The 23801-nt window shown below is 43.1% G+C and overlaps 1 protein-coding gene across 1 annotated transcript; it reads right to left on the bottom strand.

The window, feature by feature from the left end:
* Positions 1-301: 301 nt before the first annotated feature.
* On the bottom strand, positions 302-23712 carry LOC149336424 (uncharacterized). The gene is made up of 3 exons (XM_089554146.1): positions 19132-23712; positions 9499-9798; positions 302-914 (listed from the first exon to the last, which is right to left on the bottom strand). The coding sequence occupies exons 1-3, from the start codon at positions 19193-19195 to the stop codon at positions 532-534; spliced, it is 747 nt and encodes a 248-aa protein (XP_089410272.1). The 5' UTR covers positions 19196-23712; the 3' UTR covers positions 302-531.
* Between the last annotated feature and the right edge of the window lie 89 nt (positions 23713-23801).

The raw sequence follows: 23801 nt of genomic DNA, 5'->3' as shown, positions 1-23801 counted from the left end.
ACTGCAAAGCAACAAGTACAGCGCACAAGATTTTAGAACTGTCTAGCAGAGATTAACACCGGATTTGCTCTGCAATGGCTACATATAAAGATAATGCATCACCTTGGGACAGGAATTACCTTTTCCACTGAAAAGTCACCAACACAGCAAAAATGTGTCGATACTACTACACTTGCTGGGTGCAACAACAAAAAAATGAATTCTTCTCATATCTTACAAGAAAAAGGCGTGTGCTTTGTACCTGAAATAAACCCCCTACGCACTTACAGTGCGTAGGGGGCCAAAACTCATGCCTACTTTTGCCTTAGCAACCATACAAAGGTTAAATATCTCACAAGAGAAAGAATATTCTATACTAAAATAAGACACCAATACATAGCTTTGTTCATTGGCAGCAGGCTTTCTTCACACTGCTGTTCATGAATGATGCACCAAAACTGTCGACATTCAACCTAAATATTTTTCACACCATCCTCTGTCCATTATATTGCACTGCAGCCTGCATGCCAATCTCTTAAAGCAAAAGCGACGTTACACCAGTTTTCTGCTCCGATGGGTTCGCATATGGGCATCTAGGTTTGTCTTCTGCGCAAAGGCCATCGGACACAGCTGACAGCGGTACGGCTTTTCGCCCGTGTGGATGCGGAGGTGTGCCGTCAGAACACTCCTCTGTTTGAAGCCCTTGCTGCAATGACTGCACTGGTATGGCTTCTCCCCTGTGTGGGTTCGAACATGCGTTGCCAAGTTGGAACTCTGTGCGAAGCTCTTGCCGCAGTGACTGCACTGGAAGGGACGCTCTCCAGTGTGCACACTATGGTGCCGCCTGAAGTTGGTGGGGACATCTGTCGCGTAGCCACACAAGGGGCACACGAACCGCTTCCTTCCTTGTTGCAGTCTTGGTTGAGGCACCGAGCCTGTGCAATAGAAAAAAGCATGTTTCCTGAATGTCGCATACACAAGAACTAGTGCACAACTCAAGAATAGTTAAAGGTGCACTGAAGAGAATTCTGAACTTGTCTTTTTGCAGTGGGAACTCGATCTACACATTCCTAGCATTCTTAGAAACTGCAACTTATTGCCCTGTATGGCCAATTTCCCTAATTGAATCGAATTAATGTCCGGCTGCCGCCCTTTTTTTTTTAATTCTCCCCCGTACGATGGGCGGAGTCGACCAACGCGTGAAGTTCCTTTCAGCCAGCTCCGTGGAGGCTTTGCTTTCGCTTTATTTTGTTTTTAAGGTTTCCATGAATAAATAGTTTCATTCGCAGATAATATAGCCACAAAATAAGCCCTCAGTCATAAAAATACGTGCGGACTATTTGCTACTACGGACTACTACGTATTACTCCGCCGATGGCAGAGCGGCAAGCCGCCACGGGACTGGGTGAAAGGCACTCCACGCGTTGGTCGACTCCGCCCACCGTACGAGGCAGAATTAAAAAAAAAAGGGCGGGAGCCAGATGTTAATTCGATTTAATTAGGGAAATTGGCCACACAGGGCAATAAGTCACAGTTTCTAAGAATGCTAGGAACGTGTAGATCAAGTTCCCGCGGCAAAAAGACAAGTTCAGATTCCTCTTCAGTGCACCTTTAATGGATAGTAATGCTGCGCCCAGCCAGTTCGCATAAGTTGTGCCAATTTCAATTACTTCACAAATTTGCGACACCTCAATCCTGACGTAAAAATTTTTCTTTTAAAGTTACTTGCATTTTTCATCAGCAGGAAAGGTGACCAATAGACTGTCGTCACAAAACGCTGGTTCAAGATGGAAGCTGAGTATTAAGCTACAAATACACTGAACTACTGAGCCAGTTCTGATCAGTGCATATGAAAAAAACAAGTGCATGCAACACACCACATCACACACTGTCATTAAAATCTTCATCTCACTATCAGCATTGCTTTAAGAAAATATTTTTAAAAATATTGAAAAATTCATCATGATACCTGTGAACTGTGTGAAAATATTGTCCCCTGTCATGATTAACAGTTACATCATACCTAAGAAAAACAATGATTTGCCTGGTGAGCAGACAAGGGAAGGGAAGTGAGGAGCTCGTAATGACATGCATATGTAAGGAAACCAATCACCGAAACCAAGTATCATAAAAGTGTAGTTATTTTACTGCTAATTTTATCTTTCAGTGATAATTACGCTATAATTATCCCACCAAATAAGCGCGCAAATTATATATATAAAAAAAGAAACATTCCACTATGCTGCTTGGTTTCGGTAACTGTTGGCTTCCTTAATATACAAATACATTTCCTAGTAATAAGGACTCATTATTTTTTTTTTCGTGGCTGTGGAAATCAGATGGTGAAATATGATTAGTGTTTAGTGCAATATGCGACTGCCAATAATACTCATGGAGAAACAACACACACCATTTGCAACAAAAGGGTGAGGTGCAATGGGCCCAACAAAAGCTGGTGGCTAAACAGCAAAAAAAATGGAAGAGAGATCATGTGGACACAAAAAAGGATTTTGGTTAACCGGTCCCATGTGGTGCCAGCTACCATTGCTTATATGCCCAATGCCCAGTGAAAAGCCCTGCCTTTGCACATAACTGAAGAGTGGAACAGTGACATTAGGAGTCATGAAAAAGGAAAGGAAGCAAAGTAATTCGGATTCTTACAGTCTGAGATGTCATTAATAATGGACAGTCCACAAGGTGTCAAGGTGTCAAGGCTTGGAAGTACAGGTGTGTGAATATTAAAAATTTCAAATACTAATACAATATGTTTGTTATAAACAGATATTTGATATTCAAAGGCATTTTTTCCTTTATATTCAAATTCCGTTTGTATTCAAAATTCTGTATATTCGCACACCCCTACTTGTTAGCCTCCACTTTGTGCGCTATGTACAAATACAAAAGAACACAGGCACAAGCACAAACATCATTAAGAGAATGACCACTCAAAAACCACCACATCCTGAGAGACAGGTGTTGTAATAAATCTACGATGTCTTCATCCAGTTCTCTAATTTGCGTTAGCCGTGAGAAATAACGGATTGTAACCTGAATTCTAAGATATTAATGCGCTGTGTACATCAGCCACCAAATTCAAATTCCTGGCTATACAGACTGAGTTTCAGAAACTGCATTCACTTGAAAATTATTCGCCTTTCCAGAACAGTTCCTTTGCTCACCACTACACAAAAGATGCAACTAAAAGAATTAAAGCTCACAGTGTGAGGATTGCTGCAAAGCTGATACCTTAGCTCATGCCAATTACTGTTGCACCCCCCGTCTTAAAGTTAGACATGTCCCGTGTATGTACCATGAGAATGCAAGCACAGTAGCCGGTACTCGGCAGAAGCGCGGCCGTCTCTTCCATGCATGTGTACATGACGTCTAGACTGTAAGCTCTCTTTCCCAAGCGAGGCAGTCTGAAGCCTCGCCCCCCCCACAGTCAGTCTTTTGTGCACTGTCCTTCTCACTGGGCACTCTTAAGCAGCTATAGTTCACTTTGTTTCTGCGTACCATCAAAAATAAAGAGAAAAGAAGCTTATTTACCAGTGAAATGTAAAGCACATGGCAACTGCAAATTATTTGATTCATCAATATTGCTTTAATTTGACGTGAGAAGAGGTCATTTGAAGCACTGAAAAAAATCCAAGCCTGGCACCACGAGAAAAAAAGAAATGTAGAAGTTCCAAAAGAAGAGGCTTGTCACATTAACTTAATATTAGGATTTGCCTTTAAGAGGCATTTACACCAAAAATTGCACCATAACCAAAATGCCGATTTGACAAAAGATTACGATAAGCACCTTACTAAGCTCACGGTGCTTACATACCTCAATGTCACATATTCACTTGCATCAAAGATCAAAGCACAACCATGTCGCCAGAAAACAGTATCGGCAAAAAGCACTCAGACTATAGACCGGGCAAGAAAGGGAAAAAAAGAAAGGAGCACAACTTCAGCTCGGAAGACTCTTCCAAAAACATGCCTGTCCCGAACACCCTTCCCATTACACACACATAGCTGAACTGCAATATTTCTCATCATACAACAACAACAGTAATATTCAAACCTGCCTACTCATAAGCCCTTTCAAAACCATAGATGCTGTCCTTGGTGATGCGGTAGGGACACGCCCAGCATTGGCACATCTTCTTGCCGGTGTGGATGTGAAGAAGGACCTCAAAGCTGCTGTTTTGTAAAGCCCTCACTACAAGAGATACCCAGCTGAAGCACAGCAACAAGTGTATTGGTGCTCGCAATTTCTGTCAGGGCAGCAAGCTGTCCCTTCAACAGGTGGTGACCAAGCCTGTGCAATGGAAGAAAGCATGCATTCAATGCATCACTGACAGCTCGTTAAGATTTAAAAAAAAATTAATGAATGCTGAAAACAGTTTTCAACCCTCTAACGTTGCTAGCACCTATACAGAGAATCTTAGGTCAACTTAGACTTGAAATGAAAGATTTTCTGTCTTGAAGCTGATATCTGCTTCACATCAGCACTGCGGGACATGAACAAACACTCTCTCACTGACGGCTGAAATTAGAAATGAGTTGAGAACTACAGGTGGTTACATGCACAGCCTAACTTCCGAACAGAACAAATCATGAAAAAAAGGCATACACAAACCAATTTCTCTCAAACAATTTATCAGCTTTGCATGCACTAGATATCCGCCTCAGTTTTGCAGCCTTTAAAGAGAACTGACATTTCATGGCACCTAAGCAATAGGGACATACGTATCCACACCTTGTAAATTGAGCAAACAACATTCGTAGTAAAAATTGCCTGCAGTAAAAAAAAGACTGCAAGAAGTCCTCATTATTGCTTTTCTGCCAAGGGCTGTGTACCAGACAATGTGGCAATGAATGAGTTTCCTCCCAAATCTGCAATACTGCCATCGTGTGGAATAAGAAAAACGCAATGCAACGCAAATAACAAAAGTTAAAATTCCATTCCCAAACGAACATTGAGTTGATGCCCTGTACAGGTTGTAGTGAAAATAAGGTAAATGAATAGAATTAGACGGAGGTTACATAAAGCAGCCCCACGACAACAGGCATACAAAAGGTTAAAGGGGTACTAAAGAGGAATCTGAACTTGTCTTTTTACCGCGGGAGCTCGATCTAGATGTTCCAAGCATTCTTAGAAACTTCAAATTATTGTCCTGTGCGGCCAATTTCCATAATTTAAATCGGATTAAACGTCCCGGCTCCCGCCTTTTTTTTAACTCAACCACGGACGGTAGGAGGAGTCAACCAACCTTTCAGCCAGTCCCGTAGCGGCCTGCCGCTTTGCCATCGGCGGAGTGGTACTTTGAGATCGGCGAAAGCAAAGAATCCACGCGTATTTTTATTTCCATGGGCCTAATTTGCAGCTATGTAGTCTCTGACTGAATCTATTTATTCAAGGAAACCTAAAAAACAAAAGCGAAAGCAAAACCGCCATGCAACTGCCTTAAGGCACTCCACGCAGTAGTTGACTCCTCCTACCGTCTGCAGTGAGTTCAAACAAAGGAGGGAGCCCGGACGTTTAATCCGATTTAAATTAGGGAAATCGGACGCACAGGACAATAATTCAAAGTGTCTAAGAACGCTCGGAACGTGTAGATCGAGTTCCCGCACCAAAAAGACGAGTTCAGATTCCTCTTTAGTGCACCTTTAAATGCTCAATGAAACGATTAACATCGATTAACATGATACTGACAGTCACTCTCACACCACAACAGGTATAGGCCATTTTCAAACACTCCGGGCAGAGGGATTTTGGACTGCAGCAACTGCATTCGGGAGGCTTGTGCCTCAACACTTCTCGACTGCAGACCACAGCAATTCAAAACATGTAGTCTACATCACAAACAGAAATGCAACAAAGAAGCCGTTTTCACTTTAGTTTCACACAGTTAGTACTGAAAATAAGATTCTGGAGCAATTTCACTCTCTTCTTTCTTGAGCATTCTGTGTGAAGCTGAAAAACACATCAACTCTTTCGTTACTTCATCATCACCATCATTATCAGCATGATTACACCCACTGCAGGGCAAAGGCCTCTCCCATGTTACTTCACCGTAGGCTATTGGACATATACGTCCGACATTTTGAACACACCGCCAGAATTCAAGTTGGCGCTCCTGGACAAGCTGTGCCATCTAGTTTGTTTCTATAAAACCAACTTTTTGGTTTGTTTTACTTTTTTTTTTTGTAACTCAAAGGCTGTAATTTGGCCATTATAGCATCCGTTTCAGTGCACACTCCTCAAAATCTAAAGGCTATACAAACAACTTCAGCTTGTTCCGATGCCTTCCCTTTTTTTTTGAAAGCAGCAGTGGTGAGTTAGAGAATGATGTGCAATCATCAGATTTCAGTTCCCATAGCAATACTTCACCCCAGAGGCCCCGGAGATAAGCCTGTGATCGCATGTCTTCCATTTTAGCATTCGCATTCTGTTTTACGCAGTGAACCTGATTTGTAATTCACGAGTGGTTTCATTCGTTGCTTTAGAGTCTTCACAACATACGGCCAAGATATGTTACCGAACTCGCAAGCAAGTCATTGATTGCAATGATGTCAAGGAAGGTCGCACCACCTATCCACCTAGAGAACCCATTTGCCACCAACAAAAAAAAGAGCAAAAAGGAAAGAAAGAAAGAATATTGGAGAAGAAGAGGAAAAACAACAACCAACAAAAAGCAAGAAGAGAACGCAGAACAAGCACAATGCACAGCCCATGCCAGATCTACCTCCACTTCACGCCCTCACACGAATGTGTTCTCAAGTGGCACAGCAGTTGTGACCCCCCAACCTCAAAAGCCGCGGAAAGTGCAGTGCATTATGTACACAGCTGAGACTGACAAGATTGGTAGCTACGAACATGTGCAACGTTTTGTACATTTCAATTTTCTTGCAGTCAACTTTTACCTCAGTGCAGTGGCTTATTTTTGTTTTGCTTCTATTTTTTTATTAACAGCATGTTTACCCACTCAAACTTCTAAGAGTTCTGCACACACACACACACACAGCTCTAAAAAGCTACAGTTGGATCCATTACAATGTACAGAACGGAGATTCAGCGATTTTCAAAGGATCTGGCACAGATCTTGCTTATGGGAGGCCTGCGGTGCTTCTTCCTTTGCTCAACTCCTTTGCTATTGTGTAAAAATGACTCAATTTTGAGTGTTATGCAAAGGGAGAATCACCACCGTGCATTCAGCGCTTCTTGAAGAAAATATTTTTATTTTAAAACACCCAAAATCAGCCATTTTTACATAGTAGCAAAGGAGTTAAAGGTGCACTGAAGAGGAATCTGAACTCATCTTTTCGCCGCGGGAACCCGATCTACACGTTCTGAGCATTCTTAGAAACTTCAATTTATTGCCCTGTGTGGCTGATTTTCCTAATTAAATCGAATTAACGTCTGGCTCCCACCTTTTTTTTTTAATTCTCCCTCGTACGGTGGGCGGAGTCGACCAACGCGTGGAGTGCCTTGCAGCCAGCTCCGTGGAGGCTTTGCTTTCGCTTTATTTAGTTTTTTAGGTTTCCGTGAACAAATAGTTTAATTCGCAGATAATATAGCCGCAAAATAAGCCCGCAGAAATAAAAATACGCGCGGACTATTTGCTTCTACGGACTACTACGTATTACTCCGCCGACGGCAGAGCGGCAAGCCGCCGCAGGACTGGGTGAAAGGCACTCCGCGCGTTGGTCGACTCCAGCCACCGTACGAGGGAGTATTAAAAAAAGAAAGGCAGGAGCCGGACCTTAATTCGGTTTAATTAGGAAAATCGGCCACACAGGTCAATAAATCGAAGTTTCTAAGAATGCTGGGAATGTGTAGATCGAGTTCCCGTGGCAAAAAGACGAGTTCAGATTCCTCTTCAGTGCACCTTTAAGTAACGGAAGAAGCACCACCGGCCTCCCAAAAGCAATATCTGTGCCAGAGGATTCGAATATATCTGCATTTCCATTCTGTGCAGTTCTCGTTGCTATGTAAAATAAGTTCACAGCAAAACAAATCATTAATTCTAGGCAAGCAACATGTGTTTTCTTGAACTACTATAACGCAATAGTGCTTTCTGCACTAAGACAACAACTACAGACATTCTCTCTTACAAGGCACACAGAAGTGCGTAAATTTTGTTTCTTTTAGATTTTATTTTCCATCATAATGCATAATTTGACAATATATGAACACAAACAAAAAAAAATGCAATTTCTCTTGGTGCTTTCAAGTACCTATGACAGGTCAAATTGTGACCAATAACCATGTGTACGGCAAGAGAGCTGCAAACCAACGAACTTAACCATTATTAAGAAATGGAACTGCTCGATTTTATTCAGACCAGGTTACATTTTTTTTTCATACTGTGAAGCTACGAACTTAATGTTATTCAGAACCTGGTATAAGATGAAAAGGCAGGGAAAGATTTCCTACTGTGAAAATACTGTAGTTATAATTTAACCCCTAAAGAACAAGAAGTGAAGGAAATTGCAAGTACTGATGCACACTTCTGATATGTACACAAAGGCACCAAGTGGTATAGAAAAATTAGCTACGGTCTGGCAAAAATTAACAGTGCCTCACCTTCGTAGCAGCCAAAATATAAAATTAAGACAACGTATCATCCCAATGCAAGAATTACTTTTCCCAGTCACAAAAAAAAAAAAAACAAGAACATTCTGTGGATGATCTGTTGGATACAACAGACACCAAAAGCAATCCTTCTCATACTTTGTTAGAAAAAAGGCAAGTGGTCTATGCAAGAAACAAATTTTCAAAGAATGCACCATGAGCAGCCTCTCTGGTTTCTTTCATACAGGTTTCATCACCACTTCTATCAACACATGTGCATAAGTTCGACACCGTGTAGTAGGCGCTGCAAATGAATATGTTAAACCTGAACAAGACACCATTACAGAGAACACACACCTGTCCATGGCCAGCACACATCCTTCACAATAATGTTCATTGTTCACAAGCGAAACACCTAAATTTTTTAATAACTGCTCACTATGAAATTTTAGCTCATCTGCCACCTCTGCTTTGGCAATACTCCAAAAGGTAACACATTACAGCAACACTGTCCCTCAGAAAGTAATCTCTTCAAGCCCGAAATCTTTCAACAAAGACAGAGCTAATAGAATACAACGGCGTAAGAAAACAAGGACAATAACACACAACAGACAGGACTGGCACCGTGAACATGCCATGAGGAATGGAGCCAGTCCTATCTATTGTGTGTTCTCATCCTTGTTTTCTTACGCTGTTATATTCCATTAGCCATGTCTTTCTACCAGCCAGCTCAAACCAAAATCTTGCTGAACAAAGACATCACAGCAAGCCTGTCTGATCCACAAATTGCAAAAGGTTGCCTGCACGAGCACCACTGACCGAGGGAAGAACAAACAACACAACTCAACAATCAAGAATGGATGTCTTCGAATGTGCATTCCGTTTATTGAATTTTGAATGCTGCCTACACGCAGATCCCTTTGATCAAAAGTGACACTACAACAGTTTCCCACCCTTATGGACTACCATATGGGTATTTAGGTTTGACTTTTGTGTGAAGGCCATGGGACAAAGCTCGCATTTGTACGGTCTCTCGCCTGTGTGGGTACGAAGGTGCATTTTTAGGTGGTCACTTCTCGCGAAGCATTTGTTGCAATGGCTGCACTTGAAGGGGCGCTCTCCAGTATGGGTCCTCTGGTGGCTCTTGAAGGTTGTGTGAAACACTGTGGAATAGCCACAGATGGAGCACATGTATTGTTTTCCCGCTTGCGAATTTCGCTGACTTGGCAGGCCGCTCCAAGTGGTCAATGAGCCTGCACAACGGAAAAAAGCATTTGTTCGTAAGACGTCACAGACATGCTTCAGTGCACAGAGAACTGAGGGTATAACCATGGGATGGTTCGCTTCTCCATTTGCCGTGCTCCATTGGCTGCTTCACTGCATGACATCAGGATGGCTGAAGTCATGCGGCGAAGTGGCCTATAGTGCGCGGTGAAGCGCGGAGAAGCGAACCGTCTCGTGGATATACTCCCTGGACCACCCTTCAAGAAGAATTAATGTTAGGCAAGGGTACCCTCTCAGCTATGCTTGCATTGCTCATGTAAAAGATGTCAAAATTCAGAAACCTGGAACTCAAGATCACTAAGTCTGCAATTAGATTTTCTGTTTCGATATTGCCGTTTACTTCACATCAGCACAAGAGATCGCAAACAGCTTGTGGCCAAAAAAGATGGCTGAAACTACAACTGAATCAAAGATTACAGATAGTATGAGTCACTCCATGACTTCTGATCAGTGTCACTCACAAAAATTTGCAAGCACATGAAAAAATGACAGTCATGAAAAACATCCGACAGGTTCAATCTAGTAGCAATAGCAAGTGGTAGTAGTAGTAGCAATAGGTTTTAATGACATAATAAATGGAATGAAAAGATTTTTGCTTGCCCCGGCATCTGCTATCGCTGCTGGAAGCACCTGAGCTGGGGCAACAGAAATAAAGGATAGCAGGCAGTGTGTAGAAGTCAAATGAAAGAGGTGAGGGGATAGTAGACAGGACAGGGGGAGAGGTACACTGCTAATTAATCTATTTACATATTAACATATGTACAGGTCGCACGTGTGTGATGATCTGGTTGAGTACAGTACACACACGCAAGCATGATACAATGCACAGAACAGGGTACGAAGCGCCTATTTGGAATTTTTCAGCAATTCTATGTGCTCCAAAAACACCTATTCTATGACATCAATAATCCAGGCAGCTACATGTAAAGGACTTGTTTTACCTAACAAATCACTAAAATGTATTTTAAAAAAATTGCGCCTCTCCAGTAACCGAGAGTAGAGTAAGCATGAAATGTTTATGGGCCTAATACAGGCTCTATTGCTCGGCTCAAGCAGCTGTGACGGTGGCGGCATTGAAATCCAGGACGATGCAGGAGCGTACGCGGACACGACGAGACGCAGGCCTGACAAGAATGCATATGCAGCGCGTTCGAATACTCCGCGAGCGTGTATACATCTGCCTGCCAGAGCGGGAAAGGGCATGAAGGCCCTGCGGCCGGCCTTTTACATGCGTGAGTGTAGGACCGCAACGCCATCCATGGGGAGCGCGCGAAAGCACGCCCTGGAGCTCCCTTCTTTCTCTAAGCGGCCTTCTCTCAAAGCCCCTAACAGATCACGTATGACAACGAAGTGTATTGTGGCATGTATGTGCTTTTTGGGTGTTATTAGAAATCGGAAATTATAATTCCGTGCATTATCAAATGCACAGCTCGACTGATAGCTTGATAAACATTGAGAAGACACTGGCAGCAGTTATTTTTTGTGACTCGTTTGGAGAGCAATCGGCGCTTGTATGCCGGTCCCGTAGGAGGGCTTAGAGAGTCTCGTTGAATCTCGATAAGTCTCGTACGGTGCCCGGATGTTCTCGTTTCAGAGCCCGGATGATGGCTCTCGGTGTGACGTCACCACACTGCCGACAACGGGAGCTAAAAGCATTTCATGCTTAAAATGAGAAGCATTTGCATGGGACCAAGGCCTCGCTTTTTTTTTTTCCCTGCAGGTGTAGAAACAGGGCAGATCAACTGTGAATGAGGCTTTTTGAAATGCACAATTCTCCCTACCAGACTTTCAAAGTAGTATAATGCCTATCACTAGTCAATAAACTCTGATGTGGGACTCAAAATAAACTGCTACCACTGTCAACGTACAGAACCAGCACCCCTTCCCCGCGTGCAGCTGCTGATGGCGGCTGTCGAGAAGCGGCAGGGAGTTGACTTGCAATTGTATAAGTGTGGTATCAGCCTTGAGTGATCCGGATATAAAAGCAATTTTGAGCGCATGCAGCAACCTTCATGGCAATTTAGTTGCACCTGAGGAGTACTTTTCGTGGCGCAGTTTCAATCTCTCGAGGCAAGAGCCAAATATGGCAGCAAATACTCCTGTGAGCAAAGTAACTGCTCTAGTGAATGTCAAGAGAAAAATATGCGAGATAAGCCTCTATTAATATGGGCATGTGAAGTGTTATGTGCAACGCGATACAAAACAGACATGTTTGTTACAACAAATTGTAAACATGCAACGCATACCTAAAAGGCGTCCCTGAAACTTTGGCCCATATTCTTGGAAAGGAAGGGGTACAAATAACACACAAGACAATCGACACCATCAGACGCCTCCTTCACCAGCCAAAAGACCATCATCCTAATGAAAAAGCTTAAGGCTTGGTATACAAAATCCCCTGATCCAAGTGCTCATCGTACATTGGGGAAAATAAGAATTTCATGAAAAGGATGAACCAGCACAAAGCTGAGGTCAGACAAATGAACAGTAAGCGAAGCATGGTGTCTGAGCACTGTGAGGCATGCAATTACAGGATTGGATCTGACAGAGCTACTGTGCTGAAGACACAGAATAGACACAGGGGAATGTTAATCGCACTCTTAAAACACTTCCCTCTTCCTACACCCACGGTTTACATTCAGTGACCTGACAGGCAACTCTACAGGCGCCCACAAAAGTTTTCGGAAGACCAAAATCACAAAAAGCCTGAATTTTCTCGCTACATAGAGGCACAGCCAGGCATTAAGAAGTGCATTGTGCTGTTCACGGAGGAAAGTATGGAGTTCATCCGTCAGTAAGTGGATGCATGCTGAAACTGCTTTGAAATTAAGTGTTCTTGTAATTTTCGTGCTCCGAAAACTTTTGTGGGCACCTGTACATGAGCTTAAGATGCCAACCTGCTGCTTGCCTGCAGTTACACCTTGATGAAGGAACAGAGAAGGTGCCGAAACATCACGTTATCCTACAACAACTTGGTTGGCGTTCATTTCTCACTCAATTTAATAAGGCGCAAGCAAACATTGAGACACTCCTATGGGCTTCACTGCAGCAAGGGAAGACATCAATGACCTGGTCATGAGTAATACACAAATATGTGCAGCGGAGACTTGCACTTCACTCTAAATGACAGAATGTAGGCCTCCAACCTGAAAAAAAAGAAAGAGAGAAACAAACAAAAATAAAAGAACATGTCACTTCCAGTCATGAATGCTTTCCTCTCTGTCCATACTTTTTCTACACTCTCATATTTCCCCACAAAAACACAGAGAAGAAAGTAAAAAGCTGAGGTTCTTTAGTGCAAATGTGGAATGCAACACGCAAAAACTAAGAGGGGGGATCATCCCGGTGCTTGCTCAAGGTTTCAGATACCTGTGCTGTGCAGACCAAATTCTTGTGAAAAATTATTTTGTTCATCGGTGCATATAAGCACACAACAGAGCGCAAAACTAAATCTGTTAAAGACATAAAACAATATGACGGCCAATACCTTTAAACAAATAAGCATCTCTCTCACAGCACTCTTCACAAGATTGAATGTTGCACCAAAACCTAAGTGTTAGTCTATGTTGGATTCACTGCAAGCAATTGTGTGGCGCAGTGCTCCAGGCAAGAAATGGCAAATATTATGAGAAAGCAAGCAAAAGATTCCACGCTTTTTGAATATGGTCGCAAAGTTACAGCTCACTGTTCTAAGTGCACTTGCATAAACATGGTTATACGGAAACATGAACACAATGCCTAGTTCTCTGTTGCAGTCACATACACGGTCGTACGAATTTCTCTAGGCATACAAAGATGACAGTTGATGAACCCTTGTGGTCACATGGAACACTTAGAAATCACCAGACCAATCAATTATTCACCTACTTCCAAGCATCACGTCTTTTGAATTAGAATTTCAGTTTGCGTCCCAAACCTTTCTTATTGGTTCCTTAAGAACTACAATGAATGCAAAAACGACCACAGCGATGCAGTGTGTTCATAACAAAAATACAATGTTGCAAGCAGCCGAGGTTAACTGCTCCGTCCAATTCCCATGCACAGTTTGCGTGCCTGTCATATCTCTGGAAAGCGATTCGTGAAGCAGAATGAACAAGCTCCTGGGGTTTTTCAGTGAGTCAGCTACGACTATCAAATATAGATGGTGGGTACAACTCTTGTACAAGAGCATCACAAATGAGCGGCGCTTTCTTCACAGAGATGGTCTTGTAGGAAACCAGAAGCGACACACGCTTTTGCACTGCGTCTGCATTAACAGCTGGCCAAAGCTTAGCAGTTTGAAGTGTCATCAACTTAGCTATCCGTCCATTCTGAAAGGTTTGACCCATGCTCACACAGCCAGAGGTAATCGCTAGGCCCAGTGGTACCCTCTGGGGTAGCCTGGCAATTCATCATCCTCCGTACACCATATGCTCATGACCCTCATGCTCTCCTTCAACATGAATCTCAGTGTACTGTGCAACAGACAATTCTGTAAAACATCACATGAAAAACCTACTTTGTTAGAATATTTGTATGTTTATTTCTGTAAGAAAAAGTGGCTAAGCATGCACATGACATTTCTTTGCAGAAAGCATGCTAATAAGCAAGCACAGGAATCACTTTATGAGGTGGCTGAATGTCTGGATGAACACTGAAAATTTACAGGACAGGTAAACAGGTAAGAAATGCAAGCATTGTGTGAGCACGTAAGAAAGCACAAACTGATGCGTGTCAAAACGTACTGACTGCGCATCACACAAAGGCGAGGGGCAAGTGCGTTTACATCACCACTTGCACCATTTCAAACATGAAGTTCTAGTGACAAGTGTAGCACTACTGCTGTGTTAACCATTACAAAACTAAACAGGTACATTTTTCAGACAGGCGTTAATTATGCAAAAACATGATAAAGTTAGAGGTAACTGACGTGAGACCCGTAGTGCCCACATTAGTGAGCATATGAAGCCAGAGACTTGCATGGAAATTGGTCGGGATCTAGCAGGCAGTTTCAGTTTTCCAGATTTTCAAATTAACAGGAGCCAGGGCCACATAACTGTACAGCTAAGCTATGAAAGCTAACGCCTTGCACAAACTAGGCAAGGATAATGCTAAGTAGATAAGATAGAGATAAGAAGTGAATATAAGGAGAGTAATTATCAGACTAGAAATATATTGTTTACTGTCAGTTAAACAGCTCTAAAATGACACATTTTCCCGGAAATGGAGAAGGCCGCATGGATGGAACTGATTTCGGACAGCATCACGAACAGCTTATATAAGATGGGGTTTACAAGCCTAGGAACAACAGATAATGCTCTTGAACAGCAGCACAAACTGACACATGCAGGCTTATCACAATTTACTATTGAATCACAGCAAGCCGGACCTTATGTCACCTCAGACAACTTCACAATGCTGGTGATGCTTACATCATGAAGCCATGCACTGACGAAGCCACTGTAAATAAAGTAGAAACACTCTTCCAACTGGCAGGAATCTAATGTAGATGATGAGGAGACTGATGTCCCACCCGTTCCCGTGGACAGGACACTTAAACCACAGTTAGTTGTATGTCGTGCAAAAACCCACTCTATCGGCAGCGAGGGTCTCAGGGAGAACCACAAGACCACACTGGAGGGCTTGGAAACCTTCAATCAAATTTGTCGGGCTATTTGGTTTATTAAGTTCTTCAATTATAAGTGCAAAAAGGTCGATGACGAAGTAAGGAAATGCATACTACTGCTACACACACAAGAGCTTGTGCGTGGGCTATGTGTTGGATAACTCTATCCTCATCCTTTCTACCAAGTAGAAACGAAGCAACTTGGAAGGTGCCACGGTTGCATCTCGAGATGTGTATAAAAGAATTTGAAAATAAATAAATGCCACTTTTGTGAGACATTATATTTTTGGCTGTAATATGAGCAATGCACTTACTAAGAGCTTCCAATACAACGAATGGTATTCACACGACTGTGAAGTTCGCGATAGGTGGGCTTGACCGTATTTACAATAGAATCTTGATAACATGAATCTCACGGGATCACGAAAACATTTGTATCATCCGAAATTTCGCAACATCCAAAACAGACAAAATCCGTTGTGGAAGCATGAGAAGTTTATTCACGGAAATCTGTTTATGACTGATAGGATTTACTTAAACCCGCGAGGCCATAGCTCGCTACTTGATGTGCGTACAGCGCTACTAGTGATACAGTGTGCATCACTAGCTTTGAGTAGTATCAGGGCAGCGTTTATTGCCTGAGGGTGCGGATGCGGCTCGCACGTTCGCATCATCTGTAGTGTCTCTAGAGAGCGTTCGGAATATCTCAAGTTGTGTACATTGTACACAATGCACACCGGCTGGAAATTTTTACGAATTTGTATCGACCAAGTTCGCATCGTTGAGATTCTACTGTTTGCTGCATGTAGCATAACCATGAGTGTCTGCCAGCGCCACCATCGACCATAGTGTCAGACGTAGAACGTCCTCTAATACGTCAAGTGCCATGTGGAACGTGATCGAACGGTGAGGGTGGCAGCTGTGTGAAAACCCTCTTATGCTGCCTATGGCATCAAGGATGCCACAACTGTAGTCCTCGTTAAGCTAGTCAGTAGACAAGAGTAGAAAAAGGGAGGGCTCATTATGATATACATGTGAATAAAGCCAACAGCCAAGGAAACCAGGGAGGAATGTTTCTATGTTTTGGTTAATTTGTGGCGTTGTTCAGTAAGAAATTAGTAGTGCAATCATTTTTTACCTGAAACATTTTTTTACCCAATTAGGAAGCAGAAGAAAAGGCAACCATACGACATGGGTGGGCTCCAAACCCATGACCTCCACAGGATGCGAGCGGTGTTTTATCGAATGAGCAATGGCTATCCAGTATTGTTGACTTTCCTCATATGTACGGCATAACAAACCCCTCATTTCTCTACACTTGTCTGCTCATGTGTGCTGTATGCCAGTTACCAAACCACGAACGGGGTCATTACTAAGTGCTGAGATTGTAGAATTTCACATTAAAGTTGGGCGCTCTCTTTTCCACACAATGCAGCTGCAGACTGAATCCCACTCAGAAGCTAGTACAAGATGAAGAGCCAAAATATGAACTCCCACTATGACGACAATGTGAACAATGCACGCAAAACTGCAATTTTATTCTAACTCGGAAAAAACAAACAGCGAACACAACAAAAAGCATTATCTGTGTACTGTAAGACAGGCAGAGCGGACAATTAAAAACAGTCTAGCAAAAATACACATCTAAAAACAAATAAATATGATGGATCATGCCAGAATAGGAACTGCTCACTTATATATCACCAACACAAACACAATGTGGGCCAACCAAGTCTAACTGCTCACTTACATATCACCAACACAAACACAATGTGGGCCAACCAAGTCTCACTGCTCACTTACATATCACCAACACAAACACAATGTGAGCCAATATCAAGTCTTAATAACTCTGGATGCAAGTGCAAAAAAAGAGAAACTGTTCTGACATTCATACAAAAAAAAAAAAACATTCAATTGACTCATTCTGTAAACCTGCTTTCACTACCACTTCTGCCATAGCAAGTACAAAAAGGTTAGACAGCGTGCCGGAGCAAAACAGAAGAAAAACATAACACACTGCCACTACACAGCAAACACCTGTTCATTGGCAGTGTACTTTCTCTGTATAAGGGTTCATAAATAGTACACAGGCACTCACTTTCATCGTTTGCTACCTTCTCTTTACCAGTATGGTACCACTTAACATATTACCGTATTTTCCAGTGTATTAGTTGCACCTGCATATAGGCACCCCCCAGCAAATGGCAGTTGTTCTAAAAAAAAACTCACACATAGGTCGCACTGATGTAAAAGATGCACCCGTTCATTTTGTAAGCGCTATAAAAACATGCCGAGGACCTCTTCATTTGAAATGACGACGAAAATACTCGCATCAGCTACAATGTACAGACAATCCACAAAGCCTTATTCCCACGGTCTGCCTTTGCTCTTTGGTTTCATCAAGCAGAGTGCCCTTGTGGCTTTGCACCAGCCCGGATCATTTTTTTTTTTCATTATACTGAACTGTGTCACTGCTGCCCAGTTCCTATTATCCAGTGAATATTTAAAGTGACTCTGAAAGGGACTCTCAATAATGTTGTGGTATGCCTAGGATGTTAAAAGATGCTGCTTCACAAATATCCTACAAGAATTTTTCTAATGCGTTTTGTGGAAGCTCAGTTATCTGTAATTAAAATTTAAATTTCAGCATTTTTGCGCCTTTTTCTCTCCTCTCGTTGCTTTTGCAGATTGAAATGTTGGCGCTTCTCCACCTCATCCGCTTGGCCCCTCAGCCAGTTGCCGATAGGCGCACGAGTTCTCCGAGGGAGGGCATGTTAGCTATGTGACGTCAGAAAGAGTTGACACGGCGGACCAATGATAGCTCTCAGCTACTGATGTAACGAGCGCTGCATGATCCCGGCACCGCTGATCACTCTTATGCACACAAGCGCAAATTTTTAAAAACATGTTGCAAATGATCGGCTCACTTTTGAGGGTCTTGTACACGGCATGAACGCTCGGTGGCACATACTCTACATAATGCAAGCATATTATAGCCAACCTCAAACACCCTTTTCAGGGACCCTTTAACAGCATGTATCTTGAATTTTGCAATATAGCTTCTTCTACTTGCAGGCAGAAATACGTCGAGCAAGAACGATGCACAACAGACAACACAAAGCCAAAAAAAAGCAACACCAACAGTACTGACACCAAAATCAAAACTCTCGAGAACATGGCTGGACTGTGTTTTTAACACATCAATTTTATTTCTCAAACGGAGTTACTGAGCATGGTAAAAGATGACGTCGGGTGCAGTGTGATTTTTAACTGCATGCATCAAGTTGCACCATTGTATAAAATGCTATCCAGAAGAAACCGACTCATACACTGGAAAACATGGTATATGGAAACATGGCCCTAGTCAAAAAATGTCCTTCCTGAGCCCTTTAACAATAAACTTCCACTGCAAAGAACTTGTAGCAAAACTGAGTGATCTACATAAAGCACAAACATTACCCGAGAGATCAGCAGTGAATGCCAGCAAAGCATGCTACGGCTTCACACAACAGTGGATGCTTTTTTTTGAGATCGATCTGTTTACGGTATTCCAGTCACAGCCTGCACACACGCGCCGCCAAACAAGAGTGAGTCTAGACAGGTTTTTCACTCTTGTGAGTGCCCTTATGTTTTATTAGGCTCCTCTTGTCCGCAAAGGCCATGGGACAAAGGTGGCACTGGTGTGGCTTCTCACCCGTGTGGACGCGAAAGTGCCTCCTCAGCATGCTTCCCTGCGAGAACCTTCGGCTGCAAAGCATGCACTGGAAGGGGCGCTCTCCCGTGTGTGTCCGCTGGTGGACCTCGAAGTGGGAGAGACAGGTTGTGGCGTAGTTGCAGTCAGGGCACCAGTGCCACGCCTTTCCTCCTCGCTTTTCCTCGCGAGGCAGTGAGCCACGCTTGCCATAAGCGGCAATTGGGCCTGAGCAATAGAAGAAAACATTTGTCCCTTAAAATGTGAAGAATGTTTCGCACTGCATATAAAAGGACTAGCAGACCATTCAAGAACAGTGAACCAACAGTGAAGCAGCTCTCATTCACGCGTTCTGACATTGCCGGCACATGTGTCACTGGATTTGTTTGGTCAGCCACAAGTTTAAGAAAGATGACCCCGTCTTTGAAGTTGAAATCCACTTTGCATTAGTGTAGCTGGTCACAGAGTATCATTGCAAAAAGATGGTGCGAAGTTTTAGCTAAGACAAAAGCTGCGTGAATTCATGCGTTATTAACAAATGATATGGTCATCATCATCAACCCGACTACTCCCAATGCAGGGCAAAGGCCTCTCCCATGTCTCTTCAATTAACCCTGTCCTTTGCCAGTTGCGGCCACCGTATCCCCGCGAACTACTTAATCTCATCCGCCCACCTAACTTTCTGCCGCCCCCTGCTACGCTTGCATTCTCTTGGAATCCACTCCGTTGCCCTTAGGGACCAGCGGTTATCGTGCCTTCGCATTACATGCCCCGCCCAAGCCCATTTCTTCCTCTCCAATTTGACTAGGGTGTCATTAACCCGCGTTTGTTCCCTCACCCACTTCCGATCTCTTAACGTCACACCTATCATTTTTCTTTCCATAGCTGCTGAGGGTTAATTAGTTTGTATGGTATGTGAGGTTTAATGTCGTGAAGCTGCACGTCGACTATGAGGGGAAATAAGTACGCAAACCAACACACCCACACTGCCTTTTACATCTTCATTTTACCGCCAGCCTCACCTTAGGAAAATATGATATACTGTGAAGAAAATCTGACAGGATCAATGCTACATGCTGAGGTTGCTTACGAAAAGCTTGCACCCATTTTATGTGCTCCTTGGGATCTTGAGATCAGCAGCCAAGTGTCGCAGACACTAGGTCTACAATATTACTGGCAGCTTCATGTAAAAGTATTGTTCCGTCTAATGAATGTCAGTTACAGCCGTATCTACAGAGATTAGCCAAGTAACAGGAGCTCATTAACAATTATTTCTTTTTTTGCCACAGGTGCTGAAATCAGGTGACATACATATGAATAGGGCTTTGTGCAACATGCATCCGTCAATGAGACTTTCAGAGAAATAACAATAAACATCACTTGCCAATAGCGCTGATGTGGACCCGATAGAAGCTGGAGGCAAATCAAATGTGCAAAAAACAAGGCTCATTTTGCCCCAATGTGGTGCTAGCAACTATTCGTTACATGCTACATCACGTGCAGAAGCTCGCCTTCACACACAATTCAGAAGTGGAACAAGGCAAATCCGAACGCAGAGGGCAACGAGAGAAAATTTAGAAAGGAAAAAAAAGTTTATTTTTTATGATTTCAGGTGCTATTAGGATTATTGCTGCATGTGGGGTTTAACATCCTGAAGTGACATATGGGCTATGGAGACATCGCAGAGGAGGGCTTCGGATAAGCGTTTGGCCGCCATAGCAGTATTAGAAAGAAACACTGCTTAAATATCTCTGTTCAACTTTGCTTGGCACTCTTCTCTTTGAGCACTATGTACAGCAAAACACATCAAGGTATAAGCAAGAACATCAAGAAAACTATTTCTCAAGGCAAACACCAAGCATAACACGAGTTTTTAAATCCATCCACAATCTCCATCTGGTCTGCCAATTCATGTTTTAGCAGCATGAAATAATGAATTGCAATTTTTACTATCACTGCTTTTAACATGAGCAATTAGTTATTAGATAGTTTAGCCTTTCAACCAATGGTACACCAATGTTATTTGTAGATGATTCAGTAGACTGATGTTACTGTGTTGTGCAAACTGGCTTCCAGGAGCGGCATTCACTTGAAAACAGCCCATCTTTGCAAAGCAATCTTATTTTTCATCATTACATACAAGCTGCACACAACAGTACAAACTAGCACTCTTCTGAGTTAACTACTAATGCACAACATCAAAGGGTAAACTAAAAAAAAAGGCTTGCTTGCCACTCCAAACTTCAGAGACAATGGTAACTGCAAAACACTTGATTCATTTGTCTTGCCTTCACTTGTTTCTCAGCGGGAACTTTCAAACATTTGACATTAATAGCAAACACTACTATGTCACCATATGACAGATGGCAAGTGTTGAAGAAGAGGCACATACTAAATAAAGAGGACATGCACCAAACGCAATAACAAGCACTGAAGCACACTCCATACGTATTGTAAGGCGACAAGCGGAAGGGGCAATTCTGTAGGGGTCCAGCAAAGACAAACACCGAATGTCACTGGCAACAGCTAACAAAACGATGAAGCATCAAGCTGGGACAAGGATTACTTTCCCCGTTTAAACACCACCAACACATACAGAAAAATATCCACTTTAACACATTTTCCACAGAAATTGTTGGATGCAACAGCAAAGAAAAAGAATACTTCTTATGCCTCGTTGGGAAAAGGCAAGTAGTTTATGCCAGAAAATAATTAATTAAAATGCACACCCTTTGCACTCCCAATAAATGTTTGATAACCACTTTTACCTTTGCAAGCACACAAGTCCAAGAGCATGTGGGCAAAAATATATTCTCAACAAAAGCAAGCCGTAATAACTGAGCAAACACAACTCTCCACAGCCAGCACACTCCCATCTAGCCAAAGTTCATCGTTCACATGGACGAAAACCTTAGTTGTTTACAACCTGACGTTTTATCACGTCTCACACCTTTCTTTGGCAGCAAGACAGAATGCAACACGACCCTTGTCAGTAAGTAGCCTAGCCTCTAGGACCCCGCAGTGTTCAAACAAGGAATTCGCAGCCAAACTGGCTGACCTATAAATGCACTAAGGTTGCCTACAAGTCCACCGCTGAATGCTGCCTGAACATGCCATGCAGCTTTAAGAAACAGGATGCCTTAAGTGGTTTTTCTGTTCACGGTGTCACAATGCCTTCAGGCTGCATAAACAACTCTGAGCGGCCTACGGCAGTTTTTCACTCTTGTGGGTTTGCGTATGATTATTTAGAGTTCTCCTCTCTGCGAAGGCCCTGGGACACAAACGGCACTGGTAAGGCCTCTCGCCCGTGAGAGTGCGAAGGTGATTTGTCAAAATGGTCTTCGTTGTGAAGCTCTTGCTGCAGTGAGGGCACTGGTACGGCCTCTAGTCAATGTGAGTGCGAAGATGCCGCTTCAAGTGGCTGCTCACAGTGAAGTCCTTGCTGCAATGAGTGCATCGGTAAGGCTTCTCGCCCGTGTGGATACGCATATGGTTTATCAGGTTGCCGCTCTGAGTGAAGCCCTTGCTGCAATGAGGGCACTGGTACGGCCTCTCGCCGGTGTGGATGCGGAGGTGTACCCTCAGGTAGTCTTTCCTGGCAAAGGACTGATTACAGACGGCGCACAGAAAGGGGCGCTCCCTGGTGTGTGTCTCCAGGTGGTCCTTGTAGTGGGTGTGAAAAGCCGTGGTGTAGCCACACACAGGGCACAGGAACGACTGCCTTCCTGCTAGCAATGCTTGCTGAGGTGGTGAGCTGCAACTGCTGTCGGTGGTGACTGCGCCTGCGTAATGAAACAATGCATTTATTTCCAAAAAGCGGGGAATGTGCATTAACCCTGGCCAAAGTTGTCGCACAGTGAAGACGCTTTTACTCGGGCCTTTTCACGTCTTGGACATGTGTTGCGTCAAAATTCAGCTAGTCACTGTTTACAACACTCAGTCTTGAACTCCGTATTTTCCGGCGTATAAGATGCACCCCAATTTACCCAGTTAGGCTAGTAAGGCTTAATTAAACATGCTTGTGCGACCATCGCAACATGCACCGTACCTGTGAGAGGTTCTTGAACAACGCTAAGTGGTCGAAAAGGGCAACACTTACGCCATACCTGCCCATGTTTTAGCAAAAAGATTAAAAAAAAAACAATAGAACTCTCCTTATGCTCATAGCAACATTTTATTTTTACTTAAAACCTTCGAAGTCTTAATCTTCGGATGTGCTATAAAAAAGTTTGCCCATTTCTGGAGGCAACGCGGCTGAAACACTCTCTTCGCACTACGTACAGAGCAAACAAAGTTGCAAAGGATGAATAAAAAAACGCCGCCTTGACTTGGCTCGTCTTGACAATGGCGAGAAGTGCGATTTTCGCCATCTTTTGGTACTTCACAGTACTTTTGCTTGGGGCCTCCGAAATGACCGCTGTTTATGAACCCGAAAGTCGTCATCCCCGCCGTTTCATGATAAAGTTCACCTAAAAAAGTTGTGCCAGGGATTACCTTTCCCAGGGATTACCTTTCCCATTTAAACACCACCAACACGTACAGAGAAATATCCACTTTAACACATTTTCAACAGAAACTGTTGGACACAACAGCAAAGAAAAAGAATACTTTTTATGCCTTGTTGGGAAAAGGCAAGTAGTTTATGCCAGAAATAATTAAATAAAATGCACACC

This window comes from Amblyomma mixtum, chromosome 7 (assembly GCF_055824585.1).
Source record: "Amblyomma mixtum isolate Tamu chromosome 7, ASM5582458v1, whole genome shotgun sequence".
NCBI lineage: Eukaryota > Metazoa > Arthropoda > Arachnida > Ixodida > Ixodidae > Amblyomma > Amblyomma mixtum.
The sequence above is the reverse complement of the archived record's forward strand: the minus strand, read 5'-3'. Positions and strand labels throughout refer to the sequence as shown.

Coding starts and splice junctions, on each gene's coding strand:
- LOC149336424 (XM_089554146.1), bottom strand. CDS start 19,195: ATGCTTTGCAGCCGAAGGTTCTCGCAGGGAAGCATGCTGAGGAGGCAC. Junction 9,799..19,131: donor GCACTTTCGCGTCCACACGG/GTGAGAAGCCAC, acceptor TCCGTTGTGCAG/GCTCATTGACCACTTGGAGC. Junction 915..9,498: donor CCATATGGTAGTCCATAAGG/GTGGGAAACTGT, acceptor TCTATTGCACAG/GCTCGGTGCCTCAACCAAGA.